Source organism: Vicia villosa, linkage group LG5 (assembly GCF_029867415.1).
Source record: "Vicia villosa cultivar HV-30 ecotype Madison, WI linkage group LG5, Vvil1.0, whole genome shotgun sequence".
Lineage (NCBI taxonomy): Eukaryota > Viridiplantae > Streptophyta > Magnoliopsida > Fabales > Fabaceae > Vicia > Vicia villosa.
Window position 1 is genome coordinate 49719637 of NC_081184.1, and position 20718 is coordinate 49740354.

The window sequence follows — 20718 nt, forward strand, 5'->3', positions numbered from 1 at the left end:
AGATCAAGTTGACCCAATTGCAAAACCTTTTGCAATCTTTGAATTAAGAACTTTACACGCAAAACCAACACCCTATGAGTTGGGTTAACGCTTACGCAAACATTAAATATTAACTATCAAGATTAAGAGAAATTCAATTTCTTAACATATCCTTCTAGTTCTGGTCAAATACTATACAATCAACAAGTTGATCATAAACTATCATATAATTCATTATCACATTTTTCACAGCCGCCAAATCACTTTTCTATGGGTAAATTACGTGGTTTACAACCACAACTTTAATAAAAGTCTCATTATAAATGTTATTTTAATTGAAAAACGAGTAAACAACACTTATAATAAGATAAAGTGACAGAAACTTTGAAGTTATCATCTAGTAATATATAAACAACTAAACTTTCAAACCTTTTTGTCTTTGAATTCTAGTTGTAACTTGTAACCACAAATTTATAAATCCTTTTTTTTGGTGTTGTTATTTGTTAGTATAATCCATGGTAGCACTTTTAGGACAGAAATTTGCAAAACTCTACAACAAGCTGGAGAATCATCATCATCATCATCACCATGAAGCTGCTGATGAGTTATCAGCTTCCCTGAAGGCTTTTCGATCTCAAGTTTCGAATTTGATCGAGGAATTGGGATCAAATTCGAAACCTGGATCGGAAATCCTATCGTTGTTTTGGATTAAAAAATGCCTTGGAATCTTACCCTTGATCAACAAGGCTTTTGAAAAGCTTACTTTGGAGATAGATTATCCAATGAGTAAATGGGAGGTTGATTCTATTGAAGAGTATCTCAGCTACAGTTTGTGTTTGCTAGAGCTTTTCAATTCGATTTCTTCTTCTCTTTCTCATCTTGAAAAGGCTAAGCTTTCTCTGATTCATGCCTTGAAGGTGTTTGAGAATGAGAATTCACCATCTTTCACTACAAGTCATCATCATCCTCATCTCAAAGCAATTCAACCTAGCTATTTGAATACAAATTTTGGCGAAAAGCTGTGTGAAAAAAATGGTAAAGTAAAGTTTTTTAATGTGAAGAAATTGGTTGTTAATGAAGGTGTGAAGGAATTAAAGAGTGTTGGTTTTTGGGTATGTGGGATTTTGTTGTCTGGTTTGTGTAGTGATGTTAAGCCATATATTGAGGTAAAGAAATTGGTAGGTGGGTTTGATGGTTCTTCAATTTTCAGACTTGATTCAATAATCAGTGAAGAGTTCAGTGAGAAAATTTTCGTGTTGAAGGAGGTAAAGGAGGTGAATGATGCTGTTGATTGTGTTCTTGAGGCTTCGGATGAAGTGAATCATGATGCAGTAAAGGAATTGGAGACAAAGCTGAACAAGCTTGTGGATGTGTCTGATGATGTAAAAGCAGAGGTGGATGATCTTTTTTCTAAGGTAATGGCCCTCAGAACTGACTTGATTGATCAACTTAGGAAACAATACTAGAATGTGTTTACTTGATTTTCCTTGTGAAGATTCATAGATTGTAGCTTGCAAGTTTTTTTAAAATGTTTGTAAATTTTATGATTATTGTAAAGTCCTGTAATTATCAAATACAAGTGGTTTGTTTGCAAATATTGTATAGTTGTATAACATCTTTGAAGAATAGTGAAGAATACAACTCAAATGATTGCTTCATACACTAATTAACGTTAAAACGGAAACACAAAGCAGGATGAATTTGCAATAAGCATATTTTTCATGAAAACTTGAACAAGGTTCATAATTTAAGATTTTTACACCCCATTGTCCCAAAATTTGGTATAAATTAATCACCACCTTAAAGAGAAGAGCTGAATTCTAAACTTATAATTTGGTTGTCACCTACAATAATCCTACATTTCCTATGTCATCTAAACTGACACTGTGCACAACTACACCTGCACTAAATTAGTCTCAAGTTCAACTTTTCGCCACAACTGACTCTATGAATCATCAGAAAAGGTTTTTTTCTCTGGAGTCTTCCTCTTGTGATGAACATCACTTGGTAACCTGCAAAACAAGCAGCAAAATCAGATGTGTCTATGTTGGACACAAAGAAGTCACGGACTTATGCTATATTCAATCACTTCCATTTTTATTTAACTACCATCGGTGTCTACATCTAAGTGCTGTGTGCCTGTGTTACTTCTTCATAGATTACAAGTAATAATTTTAAATTAGAGTCCTCGACCGCAAATTTGATTGCAATATCAAAAACCAGAACATGACTGCAACCACTTTTTAAGACCTGCACCTGCTATAGCAGTATTCTATAACAATATCGATAAGTTAGGCTCGAGACCATCCCTTACAACTCAAATCGTAATAGAAGTATGTATTTTCTATGACATTTAACTATTTTGGATGCAGCTTAGTTGTTAGGTGATAGAAAAGAATAATACCCTAAATGCAATGTGGTGTCTGAATCTCCTTTGTCATTTGAGCAGCTTCTCGCCAAGCTGGGACATTTAACACCATTATCTACAAATGAATTATTTCTTTCCATATGGTGATACTGAAGATAATTTGGAATCACATGTTCTGTCATTGGAAACAAGCAACGAAGCTCCTCAACCTGTAATGTAATAGTGGTTGCAAAAGCACAAAGTTATTATGATTGATATATTATTCAAAAATGGATATGCCAGAAGAATAAAATCATATGGAGAATACCATTACCTGTCTGCGCAAAGTTTCATTCTCCAACATAGCCTTCTGTTCCTGGAAAGAATAAAACCAAACAATTATCAGAATGAAAATATATAATACATTTCTCGTGCTACATAGGATACACTAGAACAAGATAAAGCCATTTTGAATACTCGAATCGACACATCAATAGTTGCACCATATCATCTCCCGGTGAAGCAACTTTGAAGTTTCCATTCCATGAATTCCCCTTTATGGGTGATTATAGTGTTATCAATAGCAGATAGTGAAAAATAACATTATGCCAAAAGTCTATGTGAGTAATAGAAGGATAAGAAAGCATTTGTGTAGGAGAAAAGAAGGAAAAGTAAACAAACTGACAAAAAAAGAGGAAAGATGAAAGGAAGGAAAAAATAGAGAACATAAAGAGATTAAAGAAACTGATAGGGAAAGAGAAGAGAAAGGAAATAATAACAAAAATGAGAAAGAGGTGAGAAAGAAATGGAAAAAAAAAAAAAACAGAACATAAGCAAAAAGAAATTAAAAAATATGCAGAAGCAATTTGATAACATTAAACCAAACTCACAAATCAAGAAACTATGTTTGTTAGTTTGCATATAGAAAATCAAGAATAATACATGGACTGAATTCTCTTTTAGAAAGAATAAGAACTACAGACTAGGAAACTCTATTTATCAGTTTGCATACATGGACTGAATTTTCTATTAGAAACATTAATAAATCTTTGTGTTAACTAGTGATTTCAACACACCTGTATCCTTGACTGCTCCAGTTGCTCCATAAGTAATTCTTCCTGTAAGAACAAATGTGAAGGATTAAAGGTCTGGTATATTTTTATGAGCAGAAACCACTAAAAACCTTAAAGCAGGACTTGTTTTTGGTGGGGCACAGTGTTATCGGTTAGAAAGGCAGAAATCTGCCTTTTTGAGCCGTCGTATTAACCATAAAATGCCATGGGCCGCCATCCTTCACAAATTGCCTATACTGGTTGTTAAAAAACTCCGCCACCGCAATCAGCCATGGAAACACAGGGCTAATATTCGATAACACCGGTGTGGTGTGGGGGGTGAAGAAAGACAAAAAAATATGGAAGTGTTAAGATAAGAACCTTCTTCTCCTTCACGGATAATAATGCTTCATTAATTTGCTGCTCTAGAAGTTGCAGTTCCTTTAATCCCAATCCTGCTAAGTCCTTTCCCAACAGCCGTCTATCATCACAAACGAAATTGATCATAAAAAGTACTGCTTACGGCTAAGGTAATGCAGACGAAAATGACATAAGAAATGTTAAAAGATTGAAAAAAGGCACATACAATTGATTTGTTTCTAGTTTTGCAACTTCATCTTTAAGAATCTCCACCATCTTAGAATCTTCCTTCTGAACAAAACACTAATCATAAGACATTAAAATCCATCAGTGAATCAACCAATAAATCAAAAGTATCTAATGAAAGAATTTGTAATTAGAATCAAGCGGAACTGTTCAATCAATCATCTGTAACTGTTATTGCTTAATGATTACCTCTGCTTTATATTCCACTGATGCACTCTCAGAAGAATCTGTGCATTTGTTGTATCTTGAAAGTGTTCGCTTCATACTGCAAGCATAAAACACATCGGTGTGACTAACAGGAAATGTAACATAACTAAGCTTGAAATGCATAATAAAAAAGGCGATTTGAAAAACATTAAGACAATAGTTGTTGTTCTTGCTCATCTTAACTATTGAATAATGTCATTCGTCAACTAACAGCCGCCATAATTTTTTTAAAAACAATATAAACCTTTGCAAAGTGAAAGATTCACTTCACAGGGTACAGTAAATAATCTCAAACATCCACTGATATTTCAACACTTTCACAATTTATTGGCAGTTTGTTTCCCTGTTTATGGGCCGATTCATCACACATAAATACAAACATATGCTTATTTGTTTTGAATATACACATGGTTTTAAATTGCAGCTGTGGTTGCAGATGCGAGTGTTGCGATTGCGGTCATTGCAATGCGTATTTTGGTCATTGCGGCGTGAATTTTGATTGAGAAGAGTTTGAAATATACATTTTGAAAACACTTAATGTTAAGATATTTCATAAGTTGTGTTTTAGGGTTTTAAATTTTGATTTATGACAAAAATACATAAATAAACATAGGCAAAGTTGTGCGAAGCAGTTCCTAATGCTGAAAGATGCAAGATTTCAAATCACACCGCAACTGATGCAGTTGCAGAGACTACATATTGCCGACACAATTTAAAACAATCACACGACATCAATGGTTAATGAACAATACATGGAAAGTGAGCCAAATCCATCAAATTCATAATGAACAATACATGGAAAGTGAGAAGCAGTTATTGCAAAGTGATGCTTGGTAGCCATAGGAAACAAACACAGATTCCAAAATGAGTAAGGTCTAAAAAAATCCAGTTGAAACAGTAAAAAAATATCACAGGTAGAATCACACATATATAACTTTGATACAAAACATGAAATCAAAATCAAATAAATGTGAAATTCAAACCTATCTGAATTACCCTAAAAAAATAACGAAATCAAAATTCCAATATACAATAACAAAAATGAAACCTTTTTACATGCAACAACCAACAACAAGGAAAACAAACATCTAGAATAAACATAAACATTAAACATATATTTGGAAAAACCACAACCAAAACTCATGAAAAATAAAAAAGCAAAACTAACATGCAATAATATTAAAAAACAAAGAAACATACCCAGAACTAGAAAACTCAAAAAGCTTCCCTGTGTTAGAGAAAATGATAACAGCAACCTCAGCATCACAAAGAATAGCAAGCTCCTGAGCCTTCTTCAACAAGCCAGTTCTTCTCTTAGAAAATGTAACTTGTCTGCTATTGGAATTTTCAATTCTTTTAATCTCAATCTTCCCCCTACCCATTTCTTGATTCTCAAAACCCAGAAAACCCAATTGATCAAAAAAAGAAAAAGTGAAAACTAGAAAATAAAAATGGTTCCTTTATAATATATTTTTGTCTGTAAGTGGTGAAATAGCACCAACCCTTTTGGCCTATGAGGGTTTATTTGTTCTGCATTACTTAGGAAAGAGGGCTAGAAAAATTGGCGGAGAAGATAAAGGGGCTATAGGGAGAAAGAGAGAGAGAAAGAAAGAGCGTTTTTTACCCCAAATGGCCAATGCTTGAAACGGCAACTTTGCATGGCTCTGTACTTTTTATAGAGTTGTGCATGACTCTTTTTTTTTTTTAATTTATTTTATTTTTTCTGATGCATTTTTAGGTGATTTTCACTGTATTGGGCCTCTTTTGTGGGTCCTATCCTTTTTCTTTTTTTATATATTGTTGTTTTTTGTTTTGTTTTTATTTTAGAAGTAAAGTGTATAAGTGTTTTATTTATATTTAAACAAAATATATTTATGATTTTGAATGTCTTTCTATTATTTATTAAGTAGTCCACTTACCCTTTTTGGCCAGTATTATTAATTTTACATCACTCTAATTAAATATGGTTATGTACTTATGTTAAATGGATTCGGTCTGATTATGAATTAGATACATTTGATTTTTTTATGTTTAAGAGAAGATTGAGAATATATTATTTTATCTATTTTAAAATGAATAAAATTATTTAAAGTTTTGTTTTATAAGTTTAAAAATGTAATCAAATTATTAAAATAAATGACACCTTTATGATATTATTAATCTTATTATTTGTTAATGTATTTTTCACCACTATAATCATGTGAAGTATATTACTCTGACTAATTAACCTAATGTTAATTAGAAGAAGCACGGGAGAAAAGAGAACACTTTGTTGTGAGTAATGTATATAATACCTTCCGTAATTGAGTTACAATTTATAAAAAGAGAATACAATTTAAAATTAAATGAACAAATAATTATGCATTTTGAAACTAAAAATAACAAGTATTTAAAAAAATTATTTATTAGTATAAAATATTAAGGCTTTAAATATTGTTGGAAATTAACACTCGCCTCATTAAAAAATTTGACTCATTGATCATTTCACACAAACTACAAAAAGTGAATAAATAAAAAATATAGATATATATTCTTGATACATATTTGTATCATATATTCTTGAAAAAAATAGAATTAATTATAAATTTTAATTAATATTATCTTGAAAATTTATAATACGTGAGTTTGAAATGATTAACTTTTACAAATAAGAACATATATTTTGAGATAAGGATAGTATATTAACTTAATTTATAAATATGTTTATAAAAATTAGGAGATTAAAAAATTAATTTTATTATTTAAATATATTTTTAATTATTACAAAAATCCTGATTTTTAGGTTTCGTTTTAAAATAATATTTATTCATTGTTGTTAGTCTCTATTTGTATTTTATAAGCACAATTTTGGAGATTAGAACTATTTTATTTAAAAAGTTGTTAAAATATAAATCAATTAGAAACAGTAATATTATAGAGAATTAAAATGCAATAAACATTTAAACATTAAATTTGAAAATTCTTGATTTTGCACGATTTAAAAACAAATTTGATTTTAAAAAAATTAACAATTAAATTTTTATTTGTCTCGTTTTTCGAGTGTATTAAATTTATGAGAAAAAATTATTATGGTTCAAAATTCAAAGGAATAACCTAAGGGGATTTATATTACAAAATAGGAGTGATTCATTTCTGAAAATTTTAAAAATAATATTTTCCAATACAAACCTACATTAAATTTATTTCTTGAGTAATACCCTTTCAGTATATATTAGTGTTACTCTTTATTATTAAATAAATAATATTAAAAATACAATGTAAAACACATTTAAACATATAAATTTTATGATTTTTTTATAAACATTTTATCTTTCGTTTGATCTAATTTTATTTAATGAGTTAATTGCTGCAAGTGGTACCTATTCTAGTAATAGGCATTAGCCTGTAACCTTATTTGGGGAAGGACAGTAGCATTATGAATAGTTTGCTTTTTTGGGGACTATAAGGTTTAGAAAAGTTTCCTTAATATTCATTTTTTCCTTTCTTAGTACTAAGGTTAAAAATAGTGGGTCCCTTGGAATCAATTCTTCTTTCCTCTCCCTTGCCACATCGAATACTCCGTCTTTCTCTTATGTTTTCCCAAATAAAGTTTTTTTTTACTCAAAAATAAAAATAAAAAATAGAAAGAAAAAAATAAAGTAATTAAAAGCAGTACCATATTTAGAGAGAGTGATGGGGTGGATGGTCTTTGTCAATAAATAAAAGGCTTAAATGCAACTTTGGTCCCCCTATTTAGCATTTTTTTTTATTTTGATCCCCCCACTTTCAAAACCACCATTTTAGTCCCTAATTTAAGTTTGTTGCTTGAATTTAGTCCCTCAGTCAATTTGGGACAGATTTTTTATGACGTGGCGTGTTTTTATAATAGGGGGACCAAAGTAGGGGGACCAAAGTTGCATTTAAGCCTAAATAAAAAAAAGAGAGAATTTTTAGTTTCTAAATTTAGTGAGAAATGCCAAAAGTGAAGAAAATGAAATTTTAAGGAAGGAAGGAAAAACAGTTACTTTCTATGATTGTCCTTTTGCCTTCTGTTTTTGAAAATGCAGAGTGCATGGTTCTATCGCTTTCCTTGAACTTTAAAAAAATCGATGACTTCGATGTTCTTTGGACTTATCTATAATTCTACTTTCCTTTTCCCAAAAAAAGAAACATTACATAGAGTGTATCATCTTCTATCAATACAATATAATATATTTTCTTCTTAATACTATTAGTATCATTACATAACCTTAAAGGGAAACACGTAAGTGAGTAATTAACTACAATACATATGTTGCTAATTCATTTATTTAAATATGGAAATATCTTATTAGAGAGGTCCTATGATGTGTTGGGTCTAATAGAGAGATTGGAATGGATAACATTTCTTGCACTTTAGGCACATAGAATAGTTCTTTTAGGATTAATATTTGTTTTTCTTAAAACAAAATTTTTTATATAATTAGTTTATAGTTTTCTTTAAAACAAAAACTAGTATATGCTAATCATCCAACAGAGTTTATACTATTATGTTTATAGTATTAAAGGCTTGAGATACAGAGTAGATTTTCTCAAGAGAAACTTGTCCAATTCTTTAACAATTCAAAATATTCAATATTTTAAAAATTTTAAATAAATATTTATAAGAAAAATATTTTATTATTGAACTTTTACCTTTCTTCTCCACATTTTAAAATATTATTTTTTGTCATTTTTATCTTTAAATGGTTTTTTTTAAACAGTTGTTCTATGGTGGAACCAGTGTTCTATGGTGGAACCAGAAATAGAGAAAGATAAAGAAGTGTAATGAAGGAGTATTTCATAATTGGTTTAATTTTAGGGTTTTTAGTAATTTTTTTAAATGGATTTTATGTTATGTAGTGATTGTAACTGAAAAAGATGGAGAAAGAGAAGACTAAAGAAGGAGTATTTCATACTAGGGGTGTTCGCGGTTCGGTTTGGATCGGTTTTAAGGCAAAAACTCATCCGATCCAAAAATAAATTTACTTGCGGTTTGGTTCGGTTTTGAATGATATGTTAAAAAAATCCAATCCGATCCGATCCAATTTAATGCGGTTTAATTTGGATCGGTTTTTTGGATATCCAAATTACAAATTATATTTTTATTAATATTATAAAAATACTAATAAATCATAGATTTGATATAATATATCATATAGTATATTAAAAATTAATATTTTAAAATGAAAATGATTGATTATAGTTGAAATAAATAAAATAATAAAAATAAATAGATTAAACTAAGCTAATAGATAAGATAAAAAAAGTTAATTATCGTATTGTAATAAATTTATGTAACATATCATACTAATAAAAAATAAATAAGTACAAAATACATATACATGCGGTTCGGTTTGGTTTGGATCGATTTTGAGAAATCAATCCGAAATCCGATCCGAACCGTGCGGTTCTCACAAAATGGCATCCAAACACATCCAATAAACTTCGGTTTTTTGCGGTTTTCGGTTTTTTTTATCGGTTTGCGGTTTTTATTTGGATTGGTTTGGATTTGAACACCCCTATTTCATACCCTACGATTGGAATTTACTTTGCACTGATGTTGTTTTTTAACTTCTCAAAACTGTCAAACTTGCGTTAATTAAAAGGAGTGTTTCATACCTATTTTTTTAGTATAGTAATTAAAACTATTTTTACCTCAAATTTAATATTTATAGTATATTTACTGTAAATAAAAAAATAATATATTTTTTATATTATTTTGTAATGTATCCTTCAGTAATTAATATGACTTACCTTTAAATAATATATTAGTTTATAATCTCTCTTTTCATAATTAATTTATCCTTCAATATACATTTTGTTTACTTAAAAAAGAATAAATTTCTCTTAATAAATATATTTTTCAATAAGATATTATTTTTTAATTTCTTCTTTAATAAGTAATTTATTTTTATTTACTAATAAAAACACAATGATATTCATAAGAAAGGAAATTCTTAATTTAACGGCAATTATAAACTTATCATTTAATTCCAATAAAAAATACTTATATTATTTTATTTAAAAAGGCAATAATTGAATGACAATATAAAAAAGGCAATAATTAAATGATAATATGAAAATATTAATTGAATGGGTATAAGAAATTGGAAACAATAATTTATTGAAAATACTAAACTTTGGTAAAAAAAGCACAGACAATAATAATAATAGGTGAATACACAATTTTGATAAGACTTTCAAATGATTAATTTTAATTTCAAACTAATAATATAAAAATATTTATTTAATATTTAATCCAAATTATCTTAAAATAAGTAAAATATTGTTACATTACCAATAATAAATTTATATTAGAAAAAAAATTATGTTAAAAGATGTAAATTATAGGTTTGAATAACTAAATTATATAATTATTATATTAGATTAGTCCATGTAACTAAAAGGTAATATGATATAGTCCATAATTTTTTTTTATTTTCTTATATATGTAATTCATATAAGTATTTATTAATAGAACATCAAATTAATTTATTTTAAAATTTGTTTTTGATTTAGAATGTTAATTTTTTAGACTAGATTAATTTGCTTTTAAAAAAATTGATTCAATCAATTAAGTATGATTTCTTTTATAATTTTTTAAAACAAAAATATCATATATCTGATGGAAAATGATATATAATATTGTGATATGATACAAGGAAAAATAAAATTGACATGAAAAAATGTTAGGATTTTTTATGATAAAATTTTAGCATTTATTCTAAATTTATATTCAAATTTTTATCTTCAAATATCATAAGAGTCATTTTTTATTTGTGTTAGTAAATCATTTTAGAGGCTAATGTAGTTTGACATTTTTGTTTTCTTTTAGTGAATGAGATGATATAATTTTATTACACAAAACATATATTATTATATATTATTATTGAATAGATTCATATTAAACGGGTTTTAGCCTAAAACTAAAATACAACTTAATATTTATGATATATTTAAATTTAGTATTAGAAATATGTACATTGAAATTACATATAATTATATACCTATGCAAATTGTATTTATACTAAAAATGACTATAAATATTTATTTTAGACATGAGACAATTATGATGTATAAAAAACACAACTTTCTTATGAAAAACACAAAATTTTCATTCTTTTTATTCAATTTATTTTATTATATATTAAATAAAAGATCTATTTTATACATTTTCTACAGATCGAGACTACTTAAAATAGACATACCCTAGGGACCAAGACTACTTAATTTTTTATTATTTAATTCATTTTTTCTACTAAAATAGACAATACAAGGGACCGAGACTACTTAATTTATATATCTAATTTTATTGAATTAACACAATTTTCCTTTAAAAAGTAATAAAATAATTATACACTATACAATTAATTCTTATTTAGATCATAAGCCTGAATTGACATATTTTTATTTGTTATTTTTAATAGTATATTTTTTATCTATAATTTTTAATTATTACTTTAACATAATTATTTATTATTTATGATTATGTTGCGAGACCCGCCGTCCTCCAAATAGATTTGATATTTCTTTATCTTTTGATTTCCTTCTTTGCAAGCTTTTTCGGTATCAATACATATTTATTAAACTCTATTATGTAATTTAAAGATTTATACTATAATTTTAATTATTATTTAATTGATAATACTCATATTTAATTTTATGGGAGACATTTAAATTTTAAAATATTAATTAATTCAATTATATAAACGGCAATAAGTTACAAATATTTTTATAAACATGAAATTTTTTACTATTGATACCATTATTATTATAAATTGTAATAAGTTATAATTATTTTTATAAATGGGAAAAAGTCAACTGATGATACAATTATTTTTATAAATGGGTAAAATTTGCAAATATTTTTATAAGTGGGAAAAAGTCAATTGTTGATACAATTATTTAACGAGTTAATTTTTTTAAAACTTACACAAATTATTAATGAATTAGAAATGCCCAAATTATTTTATAATTTATAAAAAAAATTTAGCTAAGTAAACTTTTTGTATGTTTATTATTAATAACAATGACATTTAATCTATACAATAGTAATCTAAATATAAGTATAATTTGTAAATTATAAATGTTTTTAAAATGAGATTTTTTACTTAGAAAATATTTAACCCGTGTCTTGCACGGGTCTAAGTACTAGTACTATTAATATCATTACATAACCTTAAAGGGCTAATTCATTTATTTAAATATGGAAATATCTTATTAGAGAGGTCCTATGATGTGTTGGGTCTAATAGAGAGATTGGAATGTGATCGTTACGAGCAGAACAGGTGGCAAGCAACTGTGAGGCTTAAACTTCGGGACGGTTGAGAGAAAAAAGGGGTTGTACCTGCAAGGCACTCCGATGCCAAAGTAAGTGTTAGGACAACAAGGTACAACAGAAAAGTGAGAGATTTTGGGTTGAAATGTGATTACCTTGCCCTATGAGGCTAGAGGGCTATTTATAGGGCAGCTCTGTAACGGTGAATTCCATCTTTTGAGGGCCCGTACGTGGTTTTCGGCCAGGAAACACTGAGAGTTAGTTGTTACCGAGCACGAGGCTTTAGCGTGCTCGGTTGTGCCTTGTTTTTGCCCGGGGCATGCCGGAAAAGGCTGTCACGTGTTTGGGCCAGGACGTATTGGGCCAAAGAGTGGATTGGGTCAATCTGGATAATTGGGCTAGTCCGGAACAGGAGCTCTCCAAGTTGTTGCTTCCGGTCACAGAAGTGACGACTTTACGGAAATCGGACAGGGGAGCTTTGTCGAGGAAAGAGGACCTGGCGTCCCTATTCGGAATAAGAAGGCACGGGGAGAGGGACGGTTGGTCGGGAACTTAGAGATGTGGCGTTTGGAGATTTATCTGTTTGTGGCACGTGTCGTATTTAATGCACAATGATGGCTAGGCTAGGCGTAGGTTCCTAGGGTTAGTGATGACTCTCCCACTTACAGAGACTACGTGTGGGGTACGTGATGTCCTAAGAACCTATAAGTGCTTCAAATCATCTCCCCTTTCGAACTTTTCAAGCCTATTTCCAGTACGTTTACTCTGTTGTTCCGACCACCGATCTCCGCCGCGACGTTTCAGCAACTCCATTCTTCATTCTCACCAGAACCTTAATCGTAAGTTCCCACCTTCATTCCCTTCTATTTCCTGCATTCTTTTGGTTGTTTAGAGATGGATGAAATGCAGTTAGGGTAGGTTTTTGGTGTAACTTATACGTGGGCTTTGTAGCTTGTTGGTGGTTGACGGTGGAGAAGGTTGGTTTCTCCATCATTGACGGTTGTGAGTCGCATGTCCTTCATTGTGGCTTCAGTTTTTCGCTTCAAATTTCTAGGGGTTTCGCGTTTTATTTGCGTTTTGTTGTTGTGTTTCCTTTGATGCGATTGTAGGTTAGATTCTGGAATTTTAGCCCTAAGGGCTTTGTGCATGTTTTGCTTGGGTCATTTCGAGCGGTAGCTTGTTGAAAACTGACTCTTTGAGGAGGGGCATGGTCGGGGACTCTTTGATCTTTGATCGTTTATGCGCCCTTTCACTTGAACAACGGTGGAAGGGTGAATATGATTGTGCTGCCAAATTCACTTTTCTCCCCTGCTTTTTAGGTGATTATGACCTATCAAGGGCGTCCTTCAACTTCAGGCTCGTCGTCGGCGACGCCGCCGGTTCAACGTGGGATATCTCCGGATTCCTGGGTGCTCGATGAGGTGCTCGAGTCCGGAAGTTACTTCGTCGAGGATCTTTCAGACATCTGTTTGGCTATCGGGGGTATGTAGACCCCGAGGGAGACGTGGGCAGGAATGGCTAGACTGTTGTTATTCCCGGGGAGGAGGACCGGGTGTGCAACGTCTATACTCCCAATCACATATCTATGCATGAGGTGGTCTTTCGGGAGATGGGTTTTTATGTGCCTTTCACTGATTTTTAGATTTCTGTGTTCAACCATCTGGAATTAGCGCCCAACCAGCTTCATCCGAATGCGATCGCCTTCCTCCAGGCGTTCGAGCTGACCTGCTCCTTTCTAAAGATCGCAACGACCACTTCGTTTCTTTTTTATTATTTTTATGTGTAACGGAAAGTTGTTAACGATCGATTTGGCTGGGTGTCCTTAAAGCAATCGAAAAAGTTGTTCAAGTCGTTCTCCGATTCTCTAAAAAATTACAAAACGTGTTTCTTCCTCATTCATCCTCAGTCGAGGGAAGCCTGAGACTCTGTCTTTTCTCGGGAGCCGACTTTGGACGTGAATGGCCGTCTGGTCCTTAACGACATAGGGGAGCCCGTGACTACGAGGAAGTCAAGGTTTAGGTTCATTTGGTCGCAGGACCATTTTGCTTATGGCACCGGCTAGTATATTACCAGGATCGGTAGTTTGGATGCGGATGTGCGAAATGATTTTGCCGTCCTTCAGGATTTCGTGCGGGGCCTTCCTCCGATCATGAAGTTGGACCGTTCGGGGAGGCCACTGGTTGACGAGGACGGGGAGCCAGTGTTGGAGCCTCGTCTTATTAATATAAAAGATTTGTTGGCGAGTGGCACGGATGAGGGTGCCTTTGCCTATCTTGGTACCTGTCATACCCCAAAATTTGCCCATCTCACTTCTCCTTTCAAGCTCATACCAAAGTTCAAGACTCAAAGGCATACTCTCCTAAGCAATGACTTCCTGAACTAGGGTTTTGATTTCTCTGAAGAAAATGAATGAATCAAGATCTCCAATGGACTTCATATGACTTCTTATGTTTCAAACTATCTCTATGACAAAATTCAGGTTTCAATTCCAAGGATTGACCACTCAATTGCTCAAAAAGTCGACAGTCGACTAGTTTGACCTAAAAGTCAACTGTGGTCAAAGTACAGTCAAACCTCCTGATTTTTTGTCAACAACCTTATTTTGAAGTATCATTCATCATTTGATCAAGGATTAATCATGATTCATCAAGAAAAGATCAGAAATCAACAAAACCAAAAGTTTCTAAATTAGGGTTTTCATAGGAGAAAGTCAACTGAACTTTGACCAGCCATAACTTTCACATGGAACATCATAAATTTCCCATCCAAAGCTCATTTTGGAGGAAATTGAATTCTCTACAAATTTGTCTCTCACATGCCAAGTCTAAAAATGCTTCATTTGAGAGATATGGGCCAAAACATTATAGGTCCTTCTAGAAAATCGCAAAAAGCTGTTTTTTGTCAGGAGCAGTATCATCAAGATAAAATCTCCAAATGAAAAATATGTTCCAAAGTGTCTTGAAGAGGACATCTTGGACTTTCCAAAAAGTCCAAGAACATCTCCATATTATAAAAATTGAGAGAGTTATGGCTTGCACAAGTTGGGCGATTTTGAGGAAATGCACAAAAGGCAAAGTGGAGAATTTTGAGTTTTTAACTAAATGGGCCTATAATTTCAAACTATCCACGTGATTTAAAGCCCATAAGGAGTCTATTGGCCAAATATTATTATTTTTGTGATATTATTTTATTTATATGGGATTTTATTCATTAAAATCCAAATAAAATCAAATACAATCATGAAATAATTATATAAGAGATATACCAAATATATGTGTGAAAACCACTGATCATTTGGGAATTAAATGAAGGACGAATCCTATACCCGGATTCAAGTACACTTAAGATAGGAGTGGCATAGTCATGGCGACCTCTTTCACATATGTGGGAGATGAGTCAATATGAAGTTCACGCTTGAGTTAGGACTCCATAGATATATGCACACCTTTCTCAAATGAGGGAGGTCTATGTATGTAACTTTGGGTGCACCGGAGCTCAAGGACCTTTAGTCACCCTTTAACCCATCTTGGCCTTTAAGACGTAGTGGGGGGGCTACTCTTGACAAATGTTGAGGGCCTAGTCGCTACCCGATACTACTACTCAGATAGGTTCTTTCTTAAAGTATCATTGCATGATGCAAATGCATCATGTCTGAGGGTGCTTTAGAAGGACTGACAATTCTGGGTAACTTTGTAGAACCTGTTGCTGATTTCATCCTTATCCTTATAAGTACCTTTGGGGAGGGTAGTTACCTGGTCAGACTTCATGCAAGCCTTTAAACCTAAGGACATTTGTGTGACTTGCTTGTGTATGCTACTAACATTTCGATCTCCTTGCAGGTTTTGATTGTAGGACATACTTGTCCTTATTACCTTGTGCTTTTCTTAATGCATTGCATCCGCATAACATCATAACATCATAACATTGCATGTTAACTAACCCTTTCAGGGATCTTAGGGATTTAGGGCGCACAATTTCAGGTGCTCTTATCAAGGATGGAATTCCTATCTAGGGGAAAGAGGATTTACTTTCCTCTGGCCATTTGTCTTCCAAATCAAAGACACCGTACCTATCAAAGGGCAACAAGATTTATTTTCCTCTGACCGTACGCTTTCCAGTTCAGAGACACGATACCTATCAAGGGGCAAGAGGATTTATTTTCCTCTAGCCACATGCTTTCAAATTCAAAAGTACAAGTATCCCGAATCAGAGGCTATGACCCATTGGATATGGTGAGCTTGGTTCTCAAAGAAAGACATTCAAAGACAAAAGTCAGAATCCTTCAGACAAAGACGCGATCAAATCATTTTCTAATGTTGCTAACTAAATTCCTAAAGATCCTTGAAAAGATTGCATTTGCATTCATAACATCACATAAAACTAACTTTGCCTTTTAGGTCGACCAACTGGTCAGACAAATACCATCAACAAATCAATCCCAATCAGATGAACATTTTGGAAGCTTGACCCCCAGACTTCTAAAACATTCCAGTCAGATATACATTCTGGAAGATTGACCCCCAGACTTCTGAAACATTCCAATCAGATATACATTCCGGATGCTCGAACCCCGGACATTATGAAAGTTCCAATCAGATGAACATTCTGGAAGCTTGACCCCCAGACTTCTGAAACATTCCAATCAGATATACATTTTGGAAGCTCGAACCCCGGACATTCTGAAACATTCTTATCAGATACACATTCCGGAAGCTCGAACCCCGGACATTCTGAAACATTCTTATCAGATACACATTCCGGAAGCTCGAACCCCGGATACTCTGAATCTCTACACTAGTTCCACAACAACGACGCAAGCCAGATGCACCTAAGCGTCAATTCACCAAGATCAATATGTTGTTGGCTCAGGCATTACGACATCTGTTGAAGATCACATTGATTATTCTGAGGGATGCTCCTAAGAATTCTAACCCTCCACTCCTGGCTATAAGCTCAATGCGAGGTGCGCGTACCATTCCAACAGTCATGGACATTACACAAACAATTGCTGGACATTGAAGAATAAGATTCAAGATCTGATCGATGATGGGGAAATCAAATTCAACCCTCCTGAAAACTCTTGTGGTAATCACCGCTCCTATGCCTAGTCATGACAAGATTGATTGACGTCTAGACGGACGAACTTTTGGATCATTAGATCTACTTTCATTTTCAAGTTTCTTTTCTGTTTGTTTAAACATTTGACTCATGATAGACATTATTTGTTTTAATAATCATCATCAGTGCATTGCATATGTTTGTCTTGAATAAATTATTTCGTTATCACTCATTTTAAATTATGCCTTTACTTTGCATATGTTTTCTGATATTCAACTCCTGCTAAGTTGTAAGCCTCTTGAGGGAGGATGACGAAAATGATACCGCGACCTCATACAGTATGCTTTTTAATGGACCATGGTGACGATGTACAGGCATTGTTTCAATTCCTAAACAGTGGAGATATAAGGATGTTAATCCCTCGTCAACCCCTTTGAGCCTAAGAAGTAGAAGTTTCTTTCTCATACAAATTAAACCCTTAATCATAACCTGGGGCAGGGTAGTTACTCAGTTAACTCAGTTATGCCAGCTTTTCTTCTACACAATTAGTGATGGGTTCCCGTAACCATTAAGTCAGGCAGTCAATATCCACCAACAAGAAAAAAATTTGTTAAGTCAAAACCTATGAAGGAGACTTATAAAAAATCGAAACATCCACAGACTGTAATCTCAAAACAAACAGTTCAGGCAAAAGTTAGGGATAACAAAGTCAAAAAAGAGGTCACTACAAATCCTCGACAAAAGAAAATGAATTACAAAAACAAAAAAGGATGACTGCCTGTCCAAATAAACTTCCATTACTTAAACCATCATCAAATGTCAAAGTTACGACTTCAAAGCTCTGCTAGAACTTAAATGCAAAGTTAACTGAGCATAAGATCGAAGGACATCACGAAGATTGGGATGGGTACAAGTAAATTTTGAGCCGTTATCCTTTGTTTCTTAAACCGTGAACGAAGCCACGTTACAACCCTTGAAAGTCCTAACTGAAGCATGGTTAGTTCGAAAGCATACTGTCACCAAAAAGGTATCCTGACTCCTTAAGGTTTACCACAAATGCTGAGTTGATATTTCGTCTTTTACAAACATCACGTTTTTATAAACATCACGCTTTTACATCTCCAGTTTAAATGTTTTTCAACAAAATCAAGACAAACATATGCATTGCATCTCATGAATACATTATTAAACATATTCTGCTACATAATTTCAAGTGTTAGCATCAGAAAGAATCTGCACAGGGTATGACTAATGACTAAAAGTCATCCCGACAGACGAAACCATCTCGGTAACAACATCTCTTATAACTGACTCAGTTGATTAGAAGTCAATGAATACAAGGGGCATGACATGCTTTGACCAGTCAATCTGGGGTAATCAGGCCAAGATTCAGAGAATCTCTCAGAAGTATCAACAATCAGGGGCATGCACCCAAGTGGGTCTGGGGCTACTTCCCAATCGACATGGGGCATCATACTAAGTTTATGAGTACTGGGGGGCATATCATCCATAATACACGTCTCATAAAGTCCTCGCGAGGCGAATCTCTTCAAACTCCCTACTAGCAGGGGCAAAGCTGTGTAAAGCAGGTTTGACACTTCAATCAACACTCATGGGTGTGTCCCAATCAATACAAATCCAGGAATGGCAGTTACTATAATACTGGGGGCAACGTTCAAGACATCCATGCCTTCCCACAAAGTCGGTTTCACAGGATCATATCCCCACAGAGTAATCATTAAGAAGATACCTTCAAATGTTCTCGTCCCAATAAAGACTTTGTTCCTCAACGGAGTTTTACACATTCGACACTGCCGATTCCCCGACTCTTTTCTCTTCTCCAAACAAGGATATTCATCCCTCTTATCCCCAGTCAGGGTACATCAAGGTCAATCATTCAAATGGCTCTCATCCCCAAGCAGAAGCCAAAAATCCCCAACTAAGTATCCTCGGGTTCTGTATTCTCCACAACAGTCAAGGATTTATTTTCCCCGCCAGACGCTGCTACAATCTACTATCATTATTAACAAACATTTTGCATTCATACATCATACGCCTCATGGCATTGCATACAACCTCATTCATTTCAAAAAATAAATATTACAATACATGCATCACGACATTGCATAAAATTAATACTGCTCTTTTCAGTCTATTCCTACAAACCAAATGAACAGTATCTTCTATATATAGTGCAAAGATAATCAAGTCAACGATTTAATTCTGGCGCTCATTCAAGACAGAGATTTAGTTCTGACACTTAATAGTTCAGAGATAATCAAGACCAAGATTTAATTCTGACACTTAATTTTGGATATCTTCCAAAGATAGTTCAGAGATAATCAAGACCAAGATTTAGTTCTGACACTTAATAGTTCAGAGATAATCAATACCAAGATTTAATTCTGACACTTAATTTTGGATATCTTCCAAAGATAGTTCAGAGATAATCAAGACTGCGATTTAATTCTGATACTTAATTTTGGGTATTCTCCAGAGATAGTTCAGAGATAATCAAGACAAAGATTTAATTCTGATACTTAGTTCCGGGTATTCTCCAGAGATAGTTCAAAGATAATCAAGACAGAGATTTAATTCTGATACTTAGTTCCGAGTATTCTCCGAAGATAGTTTAGAAATAATCAAGACAATGATTTAGTTCTGATACTTAGTTTCGGGTATTCTCCGTGAATAGTTCAAAGATAATCAAGAGACTTAGATCTAATTCTGTCACTACGAACAGTGCTGGTATGATTGACCTCCAACAAATACTTCTCAATACCAAGGATTTAGTCTAACGTACGACTCATCCCAGGATGCAACCTGACGTACGGTGCATTCTAAAAACTATCAACACAGAGGATCCGGTCTAACGTACAACCCATCCTTCAGCCTAACGCACGGCTTTCCAAACATCCACCGATGCAATTGGATCCGGTCTAACGCACAACCCATCCTTCAGCCTAACGCACGGCTTTCCTGACATTTATCAAATGAAAATTGGATCCGGTCTAACGCACGACCCATCCTTCAGCCTAACGCACGGCTTTCCAGACATCTACCGATGCAAAATTGGATCATGTCTAACGTACAACCCATCCTCCAGCCTAACGCACGGCTTTTTCCAGACATTTATCAAATGCAAATTGGATCAGGTCTAACGTATGATCCATCCTTCAGCCTGACATACG

The 20718-nt window shown here is 32.9% G+C and overlaps 2 protein-coding genes across 2 annotated transcripts; one reads left to right on the plus strand and one right to left on the minus strand.

Moving 5' to 3' along the window:
• The first annotated feature begins 356 nt into the window (after positions 1-356).
• On the plus strand, positions 357-1639 carry LOC131601649 (UPF0496 protein 4-like). The gene has a single exon (XM_058873516.1). The coding sequence runs from the start codon at positions 495-497 to the stop codon at positions 1443-1445; it is 951 nt and encodes a 316-aa protein (XP_058729499.1). The 5' UTR covers positions 357-494; the 3' UTR covers positions 1446-1639.
• Positions 1640-1723: 84 nt separating this feature from the next.
• Positions 1724-5821, minus strand: LOC131601650 (agamous-like MADS-box protein AGL15). The gene is made up of 8 exons (XM_058873517.1): positions 5392-5821; positions 4174-4249; positions 3965-4041; positions 3760-3859; positions 3403-3444; positions 2661-2702; positions 2384-2556; positions 1724-1991 (listed from the first exon to the last, which is right to left on the minus strand). The coding sequence occupies exons 1-8, from the start codon at positions 5571-5573 to the stop codon at positions 1925-1927; spliced, it is 759 nt and encodes a 252-aa protein (XP_058729500.1). The 5' UTR covers positions 5574-5821; the 3' UTR covers positions 1724-1924.
• Between the last annotated feature and the right edge of the window lie 14897 nt (positions 5822-20718).

Coding starts and splice junctions, on each gene's coding strand:
- LOC131601649 (XM_058873516.1), top strand. CDS start 495: ATGGTAGCACTTTTAGGACAGAAATTTGCAAAACTCTACAACAAGCTG.
- LOC131601650 (XM_058873517.1), bottom strand. CDS start 5,573: ATGGGTAGGGGGAAGATTGAGATTAAAAGAATTGAAAATTCCAATAGC. Junction 4,042..4,173: donor CAGTGGAATATAAAGCAGAG/GTAATCATTAAG, acceptor TCTTATGATTAG/TGTTTTGTTCAGAAGGAAGA. Junction 2,557..2,660: donor ATGAAACTTTGCGCAGACAG/GTAATGGTATTC, acceptor ATTACATTACAG/GTTGAGGAGCTTCGTTGCTT.